The sequence below is a fragment of the Papio anubis genome, chromosome 13 (assembly GCF_008728515.1).
Source record: "Papio anubis isolate 15944 chromosome 13, Panubis1.0, whole genome shotgun sequence".
Taxonomy (NCBI): domain Eukaryota; kingdom Metazoa; phylum Chordata; class Mammalia; order Primates; family Cercopithecidae; genus Papio; species Papio anubis.
Window position 1 is genome coordinate 47,817,819 of NC_044988.1, and position 16,018 is coordinate 47,833,836.

The following is a 16,018-nucleotide window of genomic DNA, read 5'->3' on the forward strand; positions in this document are numbered from 1 at the left end:
TGAAGTGAAATATTAGGTGCTTTGGCAGCAGAGTAGACTGGATTGATTTGTTAGGAGACTGGTATGAAAGTGCCTGAACTTGTGTCAGGAGGAGATCTACTTGTCAAACATTGCTGGTGTTGCGATGACAACTGGAAGAACTGAGTGGTGAAGATAGCCCCAGTGTACAGTGGATAGGAGAATGGCCATGTCTGAATGGTAGTCGTGATCACAGGAGAAGAAGCAGGGCCAAATAATGAATTGTCTGGGATGCACTGAGCTTGAAAAGCCTAGAGCACATCTAGTTATCAGGAAGTCAGAAATGAAGATTTGCAGTTCCAGAGAAGAGGCAAGAGGTCCTGAGAGATTCACTGAAAGAAACCCTTGAAACCATAAAAGGATCTGTTTATGGCTCATTTTCATTATAAAAAGAACAGAACTGGCCGGGCGCAGTGGCTCATGCCTGTAATCCCAGCACTTTAGAAGGCTGAGGTGGGCGGATCATGAGGTCAGGAGATTGAGACCATCCTGGCTAACATGGTGAAACCCAATCTCTACTAAAAATACAAAAAATTAGCCAGGCATGGTGGCGGGCATCTGTAGTCCCAGCTACTCAGGAGGCTGAGGCAGGAGAATGGCGTGAACCCGGGAGGTGGAGCTTGCAGTGAGCCCAGATCGCGCCACTGCACTCCAGCCTGGGCGACAGAGTGAGACTCCGTCTCAAAAAACAAGAAAACAAAACAAAACAAAAAACCAGAACCCCAGTAAATTAGGTGTCCATGGACTTAACTACTTTAGGATTTTTCTTGTAAAGAGAGATGTATCACAATAGTTAAATTCTACAACTGATCAGTGTGAGCCCAATTTTGGCTTGTTTTTTTTTTGTTGTTGTTTTTTGTTTTTTAACACTGGGGACTCTGTTCTAAAGTAGCATCTTAGATCACTTCTGCACAGACTCAATGATCTTGAAATGACACATGGAATTTGAGGTGATGGCCTCATTTCATCCACTTACATCATAGTTCCAAAGTTTCTGTCTTTTGCTTTCTTAGATTTGAATTTTTTCATACTTGAATATTCTAATTGTTGTGATTGTAAAAGATAATATAGAAAGCTTAGAAAAGAGAAAAACATTTAAAAAGAAAGCAAAAAATACTCATAAGCCAAACACCAATAACTAACCACTGTTGAGAGTTTTTTATATATGTGTGTACACACATATATGCATGTATACATATGTGTGTACACACATATATGCATGTATACATGTGTGTATACATGTGTCACAGGAACACACATATGCAAGTTATGAAAATGCATAGATATGTACGCCATCTATATATTTTCTTAGTATTATAGATCGTATCATACATTCTATTTCATAGTCAATTATTTTTAGTTAACATTACATTTGAGCATTTTTCCATGTCATTAAAAATGATTCAAAAACCATTATGTCCTTGTGCTGCATAATGTTTCATTATATAAACTTGTCATAACTGAATCATTCTCCTGAATTGTCATTGGACAATTCAGTAAGACATGTATTTTTAGAGGATGAGGTGGGATGCCTTTTCTACATATACCACATCACTCCAGAATGATCACTTGCTCATGCTCACCTTCTCTTCTTACCACCACAACCCCTGATGATGGGGATATTAGATGGAGTCATGTTACTGCCAGTGTAAGAGAAACAATGTAAGAACTGTGAGCGTGGTGGTCAGCATAGTGAAGGCAGTAGAGAATGAGTTTTACCCCCAAGCCAACTGTTTCTTCTATCTTTTCCCTTTGTGATCATTTTTAAAAATCATTTTTGCCTCCTTCACCACACCCCACATATTCAGATGCATGTCTGAATGCATGCATATACGCACACACACCCACATGGAGACCTAAACATGGGGAGAACTTCTTAAAGTCCCGAAATTACATTATTTTTCATTATTATTTATGATTCGCACTTTGCCTAAGAAAAAAAAGTAAGCAATAGGTAAGCAATAGGAAGTTAACTTCAGGCAAGCTTGCTTCCCCCCAGTAACAGTGTAGTGAAAGGCTAGGGCCATGACATGAACCCCAGAGAGAGCTGAGCCCATGCACACGAATATGCATTAGCAGGACTGGACAGAGCACCATTGTTTTGATATCTTTCTGTTTTCACAGGTGCTATAGAGTCATTTTATGAGTCTTCACCATGACCCATGTCATAGAAGACAAATATAGCTATAGTTTTGCTGAATCCAGGTTTCAAGCTCCTTGTTCAAACAAAAACATAATTTCTAAATCGGTCCAAAGCAAAGTTCAACGTCTTGAATTTTGTACACTCTCCCTTTTATTCTCCTTCACTTCAGCTTGTCTCCTTCAATGTTACTGTCTCCATTTTAAATATCATCAGCTGATAAATCAATTGACAGAGATCTGCAACAGTTTATTCTAATATTGAAGATGACAAATTACAGCCATAAATTTTTTCGGGAGAGAAGTCTATGGTATGCATTTCTGCATTTAGAAATTGATGTAGCATGAATAAAGATACTAGAGTAAGGTAAAATATAATTTCAAAGTCATCTTGATTTATTCCTTAATTGACTACTATTAGATAACAGTGTATGTACAAACTTACTAGAAAAACTGTGGAAGGTGATTGGCATTCTTTAAAATATAGTCCTTTTAGAAAAAAGTTCCCTTTATTACTAGATGTAAAAATGATTCTTACTAGATATTAGAATGATTCTAACATAAGGAAGGATTAAGCTTTCACCTGATTTCTTATCTGTCAGAAGGTAGAAAAAAATAGGATGGTTAACTCAAAAAACAGAAAAGGTTAAAGACTGTTCATTTCATTCTTGTGTGAAGAACTGTGGGATTTTGAGCATGCCCAAAAGGCAGCATCCCATTTCTTATACATTGTTACTGAAGGTTAATACACACACATGCACACACACACACACACACACACCACGAAAATTCTCTCACAGAAATGAGTATAAAAAAACTTATTCACACAAATAAATACAGAAAATTTAGTCATGTAAAATAAATAAGTTAGTACTCCAATGACTTGCCCTCCTGCAAATAGATATCCATCTTAATCACTTTGTTTCCTATTTTTTAAAAAACAAAATTTGACTTCTCTCATGTATCCCCTTACCTTTCAGTAATTTCTTCAGAAACTATGCAGGCCCCTTTATCCCCCTCTCTCTCCTTCTTACCGTTCATCATCTCCAGCCAGTGCTGTTTTTATCTTTGTGATCCACACTCATGGTTCACTCTTTCTACCCAAACACCTGGATTTGCTAGCCATATTTTTTAAACCTACTATATCATCTTATATCAGAGGAATGGGTAAAAATGGAAGTCTTTATTTATTTAAATATAAAGATAAACATATTTATATTGAATATATAGATATTATATAGATATATAAATATATATACATCCATCTATCCCAGAGGCACAGATAGAATACATGAGTTCCTTCAATAGCTTTCTATCTTTTATCAGTTGCAAAATAAGCATCTTCCACTTATGCGCTACCATGCTCTACATCTGTGCATCTCCATCTCCTACTCTTGATGAAGGTGCTGTTGCACTAGTAGTCTTATCCAAAAACCATGAATCATCAGTCTGCCACAAACTGGACAATTAGACCTCTGGAGGGACCCACCAGTCTTACCAGTTGGAGACTTTAGTCGAAATCAGTGAAGTAGGTTAGAGTAGTTTGTTGGGATCCTAAAGGCCTCCAGGAACTTCCACACGGCCTATGATATGTCTTGTGGATCCTGAGCAGTCACTCTGTCTCTAAACCTCACAGGTTTCCCAGGGTCCTAGATGTACTAACAAGCCATGACAATCACAACCATCACTGCAATAGCAGTTAACACTGTATAATATTTCATAGACCAAAAAACCCACTTTTCATAATATCTCATTTTAACTGCCTACCTTTATTTTGGTAGGAAATTTCCCTTTGCTAATAATTGCCTACTATGTTCAGTAGTTTCCCCCTCCCCTTATAAAATACCCAAGTGGCTACTTTCCAGGTATTAGTGAAATCCCTAGATCTGCCAAGAGAAGAAATCTAGCTAATGCAGTTACGTAGTATTGTCAATTCTGAGGTACATGTTCTCTGGCTTGAATAGCTCTCTCTTTCATCAGAAGTGAGACAGTTACTGTAATTGCTTGGCAAGCATCTGGAAGTAACATGAATAATGATGATAATAAGAATGACCTCATAGGATGTATAATTTGGGGATTAAAGAACATTTACAACCTTATTGTGTCATAGTTAATGATGAGGTGCCAAGTTTTCTTGCCACCACCCTTTGCAATGGTATTTCCTGCTTGAATCAGAGAACTAATTATAGTAAATGGTGTCCTTTCAAAGAACTTGCCCCATCCTAAAGCATATGCTGGCATAAAAATATAAAACTGTTTTAGTGTTGTTTTACAGATATAAGTTATTAATGTTATTTTGCATTTGTATTAAAAATTTGTATAATGTAATCATTTAGTGTTTATTTTATTGTGTGTACCTTCTACTCAGAGGGTTGGCATTATTGTTCCTAACAGTGACGGATACAAGCAGATCATGCCTTATGACCTCTACCATCCCCTTCCTCGGTACGTAAATCAATCATCCTGATGTTAGAATTAGCAAATTAGTCTTCTGCTGCTTATCGATATATATAGATATACATATACAAAGAGAGAGAGATTATATGTTTTTAAGATGGTAGATGGTATATTTTGCAATCCATCCTGAGTTCTGCTTTTGTATAATACTAGCCTGCTCAGACTGTAAGCTTATCATTCAAAAACCATTTTAAGGTAGAATCAAGTTACACTGGAGTGAACACAGTAATTCACTCTGATTAGATACAGTGTATGGGTTTATGTTATGTCTTTCTTTCCCTCCCTTTGTTCTTTTCTATTTTTCCTCTCAATAGGACCCTAGTCATTAAAGCACTGTTGCTAACTATTAAACAAACACTGCCTAAAGTATTATTGCACTACCACTAACATGGAATTCCAGATGTGGTATTATTCTGCATAGGGGCTTTAAATGTCCACTTTTGATTCAAAGAAATTATAATTAAGTACAAAAGGCAAATTTTTATATTCTAATTGTTCAAAACATTTTGGGGAACATTTTTTCTAAACAAAATTCAGTGTGCTGCATTGCTTTTTTAAAGTTCAGTACTTTTAAAAACTAGAAAAAAGGTAATGAAAGTAATTCAGGAACTTTTAAAAGAAATTGTTCCCTTTATAATATATTCATAAGAAAACTGGAGAAGCTGAAAAATCCGCTAGCTACTGAGTGTGTTGCCTGCATTGGAAACAGCTCCACAGAGAGCAGAAATTAGAGCTGGGATTGAAGTAGACCTATGGTCTATTTTCTTTGCTTATTTGGCCCTCAGGGAATTAGCTGCTATTTAGAACCAAGGGTTTAAATCAGATCATGAATGGTTGGAGTAATCCACAGCAGCCTGCTCCATCTCAAATTAAACCAAGCCCAGAAAATAATTTTATTTTGAACTGTAAAGATTTGATGGAAAAATCTCCAAATACCTAATGAATTAGAATCCAAATAGAAGTCCCTTGAGGTCATCTAGTGCAACTCCCCATTGATGCTTCATTCTCCCATTCCTTCTCCAACAATCACAACCATATACCACAGATATGTTTAATATATATTTACACAAATATGCATTCACATATTCAATGCATATGTATTCACACATGTATATACACATCTATCGATGTTTATATAATACATATATACAAGTGAAAATTGTCATCCAGCATCTACTTAAATATGTCTAGTGACTGGCAGGCAACTCACTTTTCACCTAATGATCACATATAGGAAAGGAATTTTACTAGATATACTTCTTGTTTTTCTTGTTATTTTTAATTCTTTCACTACGTGACTATGTCATTAGTCAGCTCCCTCCTACTTTCCTATGACTATATTGATAAAGACAATAAATGTCTTCACAATGTTCCTAATGCATCATTTTTCTGGTTTTATCCAGAACTCTTGTCCTTGAAAAAATTTTAATGAAAATAGCAAAGATTAATTTAACTGAACCAAGATTTCCTTTGGTTTCAATTTGTGTATCTGTGAACTAAGTGTTCATAGGATATACGTATCTGTTTGTATGAAAGCCATACATTTCATTATTTCACGATAAAGGTAAAGTTGGACATCAGGAGTAAGCAACATCAAGTTTATGTTTTATGTAATGACAACTTCTAGATTTCTGTTTTATCTGTGATCTCTCTTGTTTATATTTCTCTGGCATAACTAATGCCTTTATTAGGTTAAAATTGATTTCTTATAGGTTGGGATTTTCTCCAAATGCCTAAATCCCAATGATACATTAAAACGATCCTCCTGGGTGTGTGTTTGTACTATGTCCTTGTATACACTCTTGGCATATCTATGTATCACAATGGGTAAGAACAATAAACTTTATTTCTTACCCCTTTGTATGTCTGATACTGAACTAGTTATAAAGTTAGGTATTCAGCTATATTGACAGACTGTTAGTAAATGGAAGCTATTTTTACAGCTGTGTTTTCATTCATAAGAAGAATTAAGGCTCAAAAATGGTTCTCGAATGGCAGCTACCTACTAATCAAGGCAATTTCGATTATTTAAATGGGGTTAAGAACACAAGTATAGATATAAAACACAATTAACATATTTTTACCTTGTTCTTTCCTGCTTTCAGCCTTTGACTGTAACACATATCTGGACATAATATGAGGATGTAGTCTGAATAATCGTAATTAATATATGTCACTTTTGTGCATCCTGCTTTATTTGAGAATTTCTTAAACACACTGTGTGTTTAAAAAAATTAAAGGCCAAAAGAGTTTAAATGTATGATATATAAATTCATTCAATGTTCTCCAGGATAAGATTCTTGAATATGTCTTTTTTTTTTTCATTCCAAGCACTTACCTGGTTACCGTCTTCAGATCTCCTGCTCTCTCTCAGCTTTTGTTACGCTTTCTTTAAAGCACACAGACATGTTTTACTTCAAGATTCAACAAAACCCTGTTATTATACAAGGATTCACATGATAATTTTCTACACATAGAACTGTAGTTGTATGCTGGAACCATAGTATAAATTTTTGAGATAATATTAGCCTCATTTGTCTTTCTATGATCACGGACATTGAAAAAGATACTTACTGCTATGTGTGAAATTACACTATGGTCAGGTCCAAGTGCTGAGACAGAAATTAATCACTCTCCCTTCAGTGGGGTCAAGCTTGAGAATTTTAGAGTACCAATTAGAAAATGTGTTCTTTTATGGCATCTTAATATTCTAAGTGATTAAATGTACATTTAAAAAACATATTCCTACTTCATTGTCAGGTCAAATCTAATGTGAATACATACTTACGTATTCAACCCAACTTCAATCTGAATCAGGCCTGTTATTCATCTCCAGAAGGAAGCCCTGCAGAGATTTGTGTGGAGACAAAGGAGAATTTGTCTTACCCCTTGGGAAGAGAAATTCTCTACAGAGCTACTTCATTCTCTTGAAAGAGATCAGAAGGTCTCCCAAGGGCCAAACAGAGGGCCTCAGTTTCCCTACCATGACATTTTCTTATGTGTCTCCTGGGGAAATACACGTAGGAAAATATTGTATCTGGCAGCACGTCTTGGCTTTTGGCAGTGGAGATAACAGTTGTTGCCTAAACTTTAACAGTGTAGAGAAAATGTGAAGGAAAACCCTTTGTAACTAGGAAAAACACATGATTCAGGCTTATGCAGAAGAGAAATCAAACTCACAATGTACACAGAAAACTTGACTACAGAATAATTAATGTCTCGATGGTGTACCTGTGCAATATTTTAAAATTTTAACTATTCAAATGGATCAACCCGGTGACATTTTGTTTCTCTCATTAAAATTATATCTCTCATAATTCTAAGAGAAATCTTAAATCTCCTTAGCAATCCTCATCAATAAGCAGAATATATGTAAAAAAGATAATCTCAATTCACTCAGTCCCAATGTTTCTGTTTTTAGAAATTCTACATTCTCTAAAGCTACAGGAGGAGAGAAGAGAATTTGGCAAAGATATCTCTGCATCTGGGACCTAATGCTTCAGAACTGTTTAAAGCTCTGAAAAAAAATCAGTGGAAGTCTCTTAAATGTTTTGACTTATTGTTATTTTCTGCCCTACTTAACTATATATCTACTTTCAGATGCCATTAGCCTTCCAACCCAAACCAAACTTCTTCACAGTTCCAAGAGTTATTTACTGGAGGAACTCTAACTACCAGTATCCCTGAACAGTTAGGGAATATGTAGATAATATTAACACTTCTGCTCCTCAGCTTAATAATGATAGCACAGTTTGAACATCAGAATTGTGCTGAATCTATGTGGTCCCAAAGCTGACGATTGCAGAAGCAAAGGAGAGGGTCTTTTGTTTACCTTCATCTTTTATGAGCTTCTTCTATTAAAAAAAAAAAATACCTAGAAGTTAAGTAATAAAGTATTACATTGAAAATAAAAAGTATCTGCAGGTGCAAACCATTAGTGTTAACTGAGTATACCACTTTAGTCTTGAGATGGATACTTAATGGGTTTAATGAAAATAAATTTTATATACACATATCTTGAAACTATGGGAGAAGGATAGAACTACATCCTACATCTTCTGAGTAGGTTACAGACAGCACAGATATCCTTCTGGACAGCTCTCAGAACTGTAATGGCTTACATTTGTGTAGAGCTTCACGGTTTGCAGAGCCCTTTTGCCAGTGTTGAATCCTTCTCTCTCACTCATCAGATTTCAGGCAATAGATGGCTTTTGGTTCTCTGGACCTTAGCCTCTCAGAACCTGATTTTACCAGTAGGCACGGGGAATGGGTTGGTCGACCGGTCACTGAGGAGGCTTAGCAATGTGCATGTCTGCCCTGATGACTCCCCTTGCTTCTGTAGGTGGGAGGCCACCCCATGGACCGCGTGCTCCTCCTCGTGTGGGGGGGGCATCCAGAGCCGGGCAGTTTCCTGTGTGGAGGAGGACATCCAGGGGCATGTCACTTCAGTGGAAGAGTGGAAATGCATGTACACCCCTAAGATGCCCATCGCGCAGCCCTGCAACATTTTTGACTGCCCTAAATGGCTGGCACAGGAGTGGTCTCCGGTAACTGTGCCTTCTTTCTTTGTTCATTAGGAGAGTAAGTCCACTCTTCCCTCTCATCATCATGGCCCCACCGGGTACCCTGAGCAGCTCCACACTTCTTGAAGTGTCTAGAAGCCTACCAGCTTAGCTCCTGGAGTAGGAATGCCCCAAATCCAGCATGACCAAAAGTAAATGATGTTTTTTTTAAAATGTCTTTCTTCAAGTTTCTTCAAGAAGCCTCTGTTGTTCCCCAGACAATGTTCCCTCAAATGGCAAAGGGAAAACAACTGCCTTTCAAGGGTAATTGAGGCTGAATGGCTGATCCTGAATCTGTAAAAGCGGCTTTGATGATAGAGCTCAGTAGACCAGAAGTTTGATTTCATTTTGTATGTATTATGCTTTGTATCCAAAAGGGTCTAAGTAGATTGATATTAAAACTATGTATATTAGTCATTGGAGGAGGGAGGAAGATGAAATGAAAATAGCACAAAAATTAAAATTGGAATGAAGTAAGATAATTAAAACAAAAAACTTATAGATGTTAGGAAACCTGCTGTAATTAAACATAAAATGTCATTCAGGGTTTCCTGACTGCTAATGCAGAAAGGAAAGTGGCAAAGGAAATAGAAAGATGAAATAAGCCATTGTGCCCTCAGCCTCAGAAATGACAAAAGACTCTTCACTGAGCCCTGTGGCTTCATGGCAGCAGATCAGAGCTGTGACATTTTCTGCATCTAGACACGTTACCAGACATGGGGAACCATTGGAGGTGCAATCTACATTGGGCGTCTGGTCATTCAATCTGTTCTTTTAAATATTATTTTTGCCTTTCAATGTAATCAATTGGATTGACAATGCTGCAATATAATTTAGCTATAATCACAGTTTAAATTTTTTCATATCCATGTGGAGGTATTTCCCATATTTTTGGAAGTAGCAGTCATTAGCAAAGTAACTAAATAAAATACAGTGTTGGTAATCAAAATTAAGCACACTCTACAGTCTCTTTTCTCCTTTCTTCTTTTTGGTGCTTGGTTTGAGACTTTGCACACAGTGGGTACTTAAACATTGCTGACTGATTAATCCAAAGCTATGGAATTGAAAGTGATTTAATTTTCAGCGAGCTCCACCTCAAATAGCCAAATAGAACAAAGATCCCTTGACTGGTAAGAAATGGTGTAAGTTTACCAGGAGTCCTCGTGTGGAAAAAAAAAAAAAAAAAAGAAAAGAAAACTTAGATTAAAAGTTTTAGGTGCAAAGTGAAGAAAAGTAAACAAGGCTTTGCCTACGAGTCTCCTCTCTCTTGCAATCTCTTTCCAGTGCACGGTGACATGTGGCCAGGGCCTCAGATACCGTGTGGTCCTCTGCATCGACCATCGAGGAATGCACACAGGAGGCTGTAGCCCAAAAACAAAGCCCCACATAAAAGAGGAATGCGTCATACCCACTCCCTGCTATAAACCCAAAGGTAACTTGACAGGTGCTCTATTACCAGCCTGTTAATTGTTGTGTGTAGTCAGATGTGTTTCAAACTCCTTAGAACATTTTTAAGAATCCCAAGTATTCTTAGTAACAATTCTTTATAACTTTACTAAAGGAATTTGATTCTTTTAAAGAATCTTTCAAATGATTTTGATTGCAAAATTTCATTAACCACTACATGTAGAAATATATTTATATAATTATCTCCCAAGTCATAAAGTTGTTTGAGGACTATTGCTGAAGAATGCAGATGTATCTGCTTAAAGAGAGACCAGATATCCTAGAAACATATGTTTGATTTACTATCCACATTTCTTGCCTTTAAAAACAAGGGAATGAACCCAAGTATGTCTGTTTTGCTAAGGTTGAAGTACATTGGGAAGTCTCATACTTCAAACTGATGAAACAGAAAACTATCGCTTTTTATATTGAAAATTAAAACATTAATATGAGACTGAATTCTAGAACCATAACTTAAAATATATCAGAATTTAATAGAAATTGCAGGAATTAATAAAAAGAAATTTTAGGGAAGTGTAGAACTAAGCATTTAGTGAGCCAGACTTCTTATAATTACACTGGGTGTCTCAGATTAGCAAGAATACGAATTTGATTTCTGTACAAGTATTGTTACTTGTCTGTGCCAATGGAATAGAAAAATTCAAAGTCACAAACCATTCAGAAGTAAATAACTCTTTAAATCTCCTTTAATTTTTAATGTTAAATATGGCTCCCATTTCTTTATTTCTTTAAGCCATTTAATTTCTCTGAAAATCAGTCACAGTGTAGCTCTTTATTATACTATAGGTATTCCTAATTGCAACTGAATGGCATCATAAAATCTAAATTAACGATATAAAAGGAAACCAAAAAACCCCAGAAATCCTGATTTATTTTAATAAATGCACCTCTCTCAAAGCCTTGGTTTCCTCCTCTGTAAAATGGGTATAATAATAGTATCTAAATCAGAGATTATGTGAAGGTTAAATGAGATATACCATAGACAAGGTGGTTAACCTAGTGCCTGGAATATAGTAACTTCCACATACAGTAAGTTACTTTTAACTCCTAACTATCATCAGCGCCCTCAACTGTGGGAGGAGGTTGCCACGGGTGTGTCTGACAGGATTTAGTTCAAAAGAACAATAAAGTATTGCAAGCTTACTATTAGTGCCAAACTGAATGCTTCCTTATTGAAAGACCGAGAGCTAACTTACGCCATCAGAGACAGCTTCATTGACTGAGTCTTTTTTTTTTTTTTTTTTTTTTTTTTTTTAAGACGGAGTCTCGCTCTGTTGCCCAGGCTGGAGTGCAGTGGTGCGATCTTGGCTCCCTGCAACCTCCACCTCCCGGGTTCAAGCAATTCTCCTGCCTCAGCCTCCAGAGTAGCTGGGACTACAGGTGTATGATGCTGTGCCCGGCTAATATTTTGTATTTTTTTTTAGTAGAGACGGGGTTTCTCACCATGTTGCCCAGGTTGGTCTTGAACTCCTGAGCTCAGGCAATCCACCCGTCTCGGCCTCCCAAAGTGCTAGGATTACAGGCATGAGCCACCGTGCCTGGCCGACTGAGTCATTTACTGGGTTAGTTGTGGTAGTTGTAACATGATGTATGTATAGGTACTGTGTTGCTGTGTTTAAAATGTGAGCAAATCCTTTTGGCTTTGGCAGTTTTACATTTCTCACTTGCTTTGCTTTTTGACTATAAACAATTGCTGTGCATAGAGAACAAGAAGTGATGCCCGTAACTTAAAATAGTCAATTATTTATTAGCTTTATCTTCACCAAGCCACCTCACAGAAAGAAAAGCAGTTTGCAGTTAACTATCAAGAATCAAATCTGGATTTTCACAACTAAGGAGTGAGCCTGGCTCTCTAAACATCATTAAAATACCAAATAATTCTATGGTGCATATATGTATAGACATATTTCTTTCATCCTTGCAATTATATGTTATAAAATGGTGATAGAGCGTCATTGGCTCACACTATAAAGGCAAATATCCCCATAAATGACCCTAATAAATATGCTAGAATGGGAATCTTGGCAGTTACTTCTGTAGGAGCAGTTATAACCTCCCTCTTCATTTTTCTCCTCCACAATTTTTTCCCAGGAAGTAACTAGAAGTTTGTTTTGAATTGTTTGGCCAGAGATAGATAAATAGGCGAAATAAGTCAAATTTTGTGTTATGAGCCCTCATTTGCACATATTCCAGTTGTCAGTGAGCCTTGGGGTAGTATTGAATGAGTCATATATCTAAACCAATGTTTTGTGAATTTCAGAGTGACAGAATTTGTTTTTGGCAATGTGACATAGATCACACTTAGCTAAAAGGCAAAAAAAAAAAAGTTAGAATTTATGAAAGTATCACAATATAATTGATTGTACTTTGTTTTCCAAGGTACATGCTGCTCTACCTTTTCAAGAGGAAATGGTGAAAAGATACTTCGATGATTCTTTATATGCATATTGAGCTAGTGCTCCTACACTTACAACTTTCATAATAAAAGGATTTTCCTTTGCTATTAATCATAATAAAGAGGAAACTTGTACACAAACTAGTATTATTAAACATTTTAAAATTCGATTTTATTTTTCTAGATATAACCATCATCAGAGGCAGCAATTTACCTAAAAACTTATTATTCGTGTTTGTCAACATAGTAACTTCTTGGCGACGAGAATAAGGAATTTTCCTAAAATCCCAGATTGGTTCTAACCTCTTCTCTTGTATGTGCACTCACTGAATTCTCAGAGAAACTTCCAGTCGAGGCCAAGTTGCCATGGTTCAAACAAGCTCAAGAACTAGAAGAAGGAGCTGCTGTGTCAGAGGAGCCCTCGTAAGTTTTAAAAGCACAAATTGTTCTACATTTGAAACTGATTTGTTTAAAGAAAGCAGTGTATCACTGGTTGTAGCTTTCATGGGTTCTGAACTAAGTGTAATCATCTCACCAAAGGTGAAAGGAGGCTTTTTGGCTCTCAATTAAAGATTGATTAGTTTCAAAAAGTGTTTATCAAAACTGATGATTACATTGTAAATACTTCTGTTTTGCCTAAAGTAAGTAAATGAAGGTGTAGTGCTTACCCTCTTCTCCAAAATCGGACCTCCTCTCTTGGCAAGGGGCCAAAGGTGAGAAGGCCCAGGCTGCAGCTGATGATATAACATAGATTTGATGGGAAAGTCTGAGCTGCTTTTCACATTCTCCCAGTTTTGCAATACAGTAGGTTACAAAAATTAAAGAGCAAGTAAAGTATACCTGAGGGGCAAAGGAACTTCATTAACTTTTCTTTTCCCTTTCTTTCTGGGATTGGTATTAGGGGTGGACCTAGTTCTTTGTCCCACTTGATTATGTCCCATGTGTGCTCAATTTTATCAAGGCCATGGAATCTGTAACACCGTGAGGCGCAGATTTGCCAGATGCTTCGGAAGAGGAAACAAAGAGAGACAAAAGTAGATTAAGTGGTTGATTGATTGGCTGATAAGTTTATGTATTGATTTCATTAGAAAACACTGATAGGCATAGCTGCTACATCACTTTACAAGTGAGGAGATACAATTGATTGAACAATTTCATCGATGACCCAAGAAATTTCTCAGGTTGAAAAAATTTCTAGATTAATTGATTTAATGTAAGCTCTTTTTTTTTTTTTTAATTTATTTATTATTATTATACTTTAAGTTGTAGGGTACATGTGCATAACGTGCAGGTTTGTTACATATGTATACTTGTGCCATGTTGGTGTGCTGCACCCATTAAGTCGTCATTTACATCAGGTATAACTCCCAATGCAATGCCTCCCCCCTCCCCCCTCCCCATGATAGGCCCCGGTGTGTGATGTTCCCCTTCCCGAGTCCAAGTGATCTCATTGTTCAGTTCCCACCTATGAGTGAGAACATGCAGTGTTTGGTTTTCTGTTCTTGTGATAGTTTGCTAAGAATGATGGTTTCCAGCTGCATCCATGTCCCTACAAAGGACACAAACTCATCCTTTTTTATGGCTGCATAGTATTCCATGGTGTATATGTGCCACATTTTCTTAATCCAATCTGTCACTGATGGACATTTGGGTTGATTCCAAGTCTTTGCTATTGTGAATAGTGCTGCAATAAACATACGTGTGCATGTGTCTTTATAGCAGCATAATTTATAATCCTTTGGGTATATACCCAGTAATGGGATGGCGGGGTCATATGGTACATCTAGTTCTAGATCCTTGAGGAATCGCCATACTGTTTTCCACAATGGTTGAACTAGTTTACACTCCCACCAACAGTGTAAAAGTGTTCCTATTTCTCCACATCCTCTCCAGCACCTGTTGTTTCCTGACTTTTTAATGATCGCCATTCTAACTGGTGTGAGATGGTATCTCATTGTGGTTTTGATTTGCATTTCGCTGATGGCCAGTGATGATGAGCATTTTTTCATGTGTCTGTTGGCTGTATGAATGTCTTCTTTTGAGAAATGTCTGTTCATATCCTTTGCCCACTTTTTGATGGGGTTGTTTGTTTTTTTCTTGTAAATTTGTTTGAGTTCTTTGTAGGTTCTGGATGTTAGCCCTTTGTCAGATGAGTAGATTGCAAAAATTTTCTCCCATTCTGTAGGTTGCCTGTTCACTCTGATGGTAGTTTCTTTTGCTGTGCAGAAGCTCTTTAGTTTAATGAGATCCCATTTGTCAATTTTGGCTTTTGCTGCCATTGCTTTTGGTGTTTTAGACATGAAGTCTTTGCCCATGCCTATGTCCTGAATGGTACTACCTAGGTTTTCCTCTAGGATTTTTATGGTATTAGGTCTAACATTTAAGTCTGTAATCCATCTTGAATTAATTTTCGTATAAGGAGTAAGGAAAGGATCCAGTTTCAGCTTTCTACGTATGACTAGCCAATTTTCCCAGCACCATTTATTAAATAGGGAATCCTTTCCCCATTTCTTGTTTCTCTCAGGTTTGTCAAAGATCAGATGGCTGTAGATGTGTGGTATTATTTCTGAGGACTCTGTTCTGTTCCATTGGTCTATATCTCTGTTTTGGTACCAGTACCATGCTGTTTTGGTTACTGTAGCCTCGTAGTATAGTTTGAAGTCAGGTAGCGTGATGCCTCCAGCTTTGTTCTTTTGACTTAGGATTGTCTTGGAGATGCGGGCTCTTTTTTGGTTCCATATGAACTTTAAAGCAGTTTTTTCCAATTCTGTGAAGAAACTCATTGGTAGCTTAATGGGGATGGCATTGAATCTATAAATTACCTTGGGCAGTATGGCCATTTTCACGATATTGATTCTTCCTATCTATGAGCATGGTATGTTCTTCTATTTGTTTGTGTCTTCTTTTATTTCACTAAGCAGTGGTTTGTAGTTCTCCTTGAAGAGGTCCTTTACATCCCTTGTAAGTTGGATTCCTAGGT

General features: G+C 36.9%; 1 protein-coding gene across 3 annotated transcripts in view; it reads left to right on the plus strand.

The window, feature by feature from the left end:
* ADAMTSL1 (ADAMTS like 1) overlaps nucleotides 1-16,018 on the plus strand; it is a 952,161-nt gene that overhangs the window by 720,971 nt on the left and 215,172 nt on the right. For 2 of the 3 annotated variants that reach the window (XM_021927824.2, XM_021927826.2), the window contains 4 exons: nucleotides 4,552-4,602; nucleotides 8,957-9,161; nucleotides 10,461-10,608; nucleotides 13,377-13,461. In XM_021927824.2, coding sequence (XP_021783516.2) covers nucleotides 4,552-4,602; nucleotides 8,957-9,161; nucleotides 10,461-10,608; nucleotides 13,377-13,461 — 489 coding nt within the window. The remainder of the gene's footprint in view (nucleotides 1-4,551; nucleotides 4,603-8,956; nucleotides 9,162-10,460; nucleotides 10,609-13,376; nucleotides 13,462-16,018) is intronic. The other variant, XM_021927825.2, reaches the window with a different exon arrangement.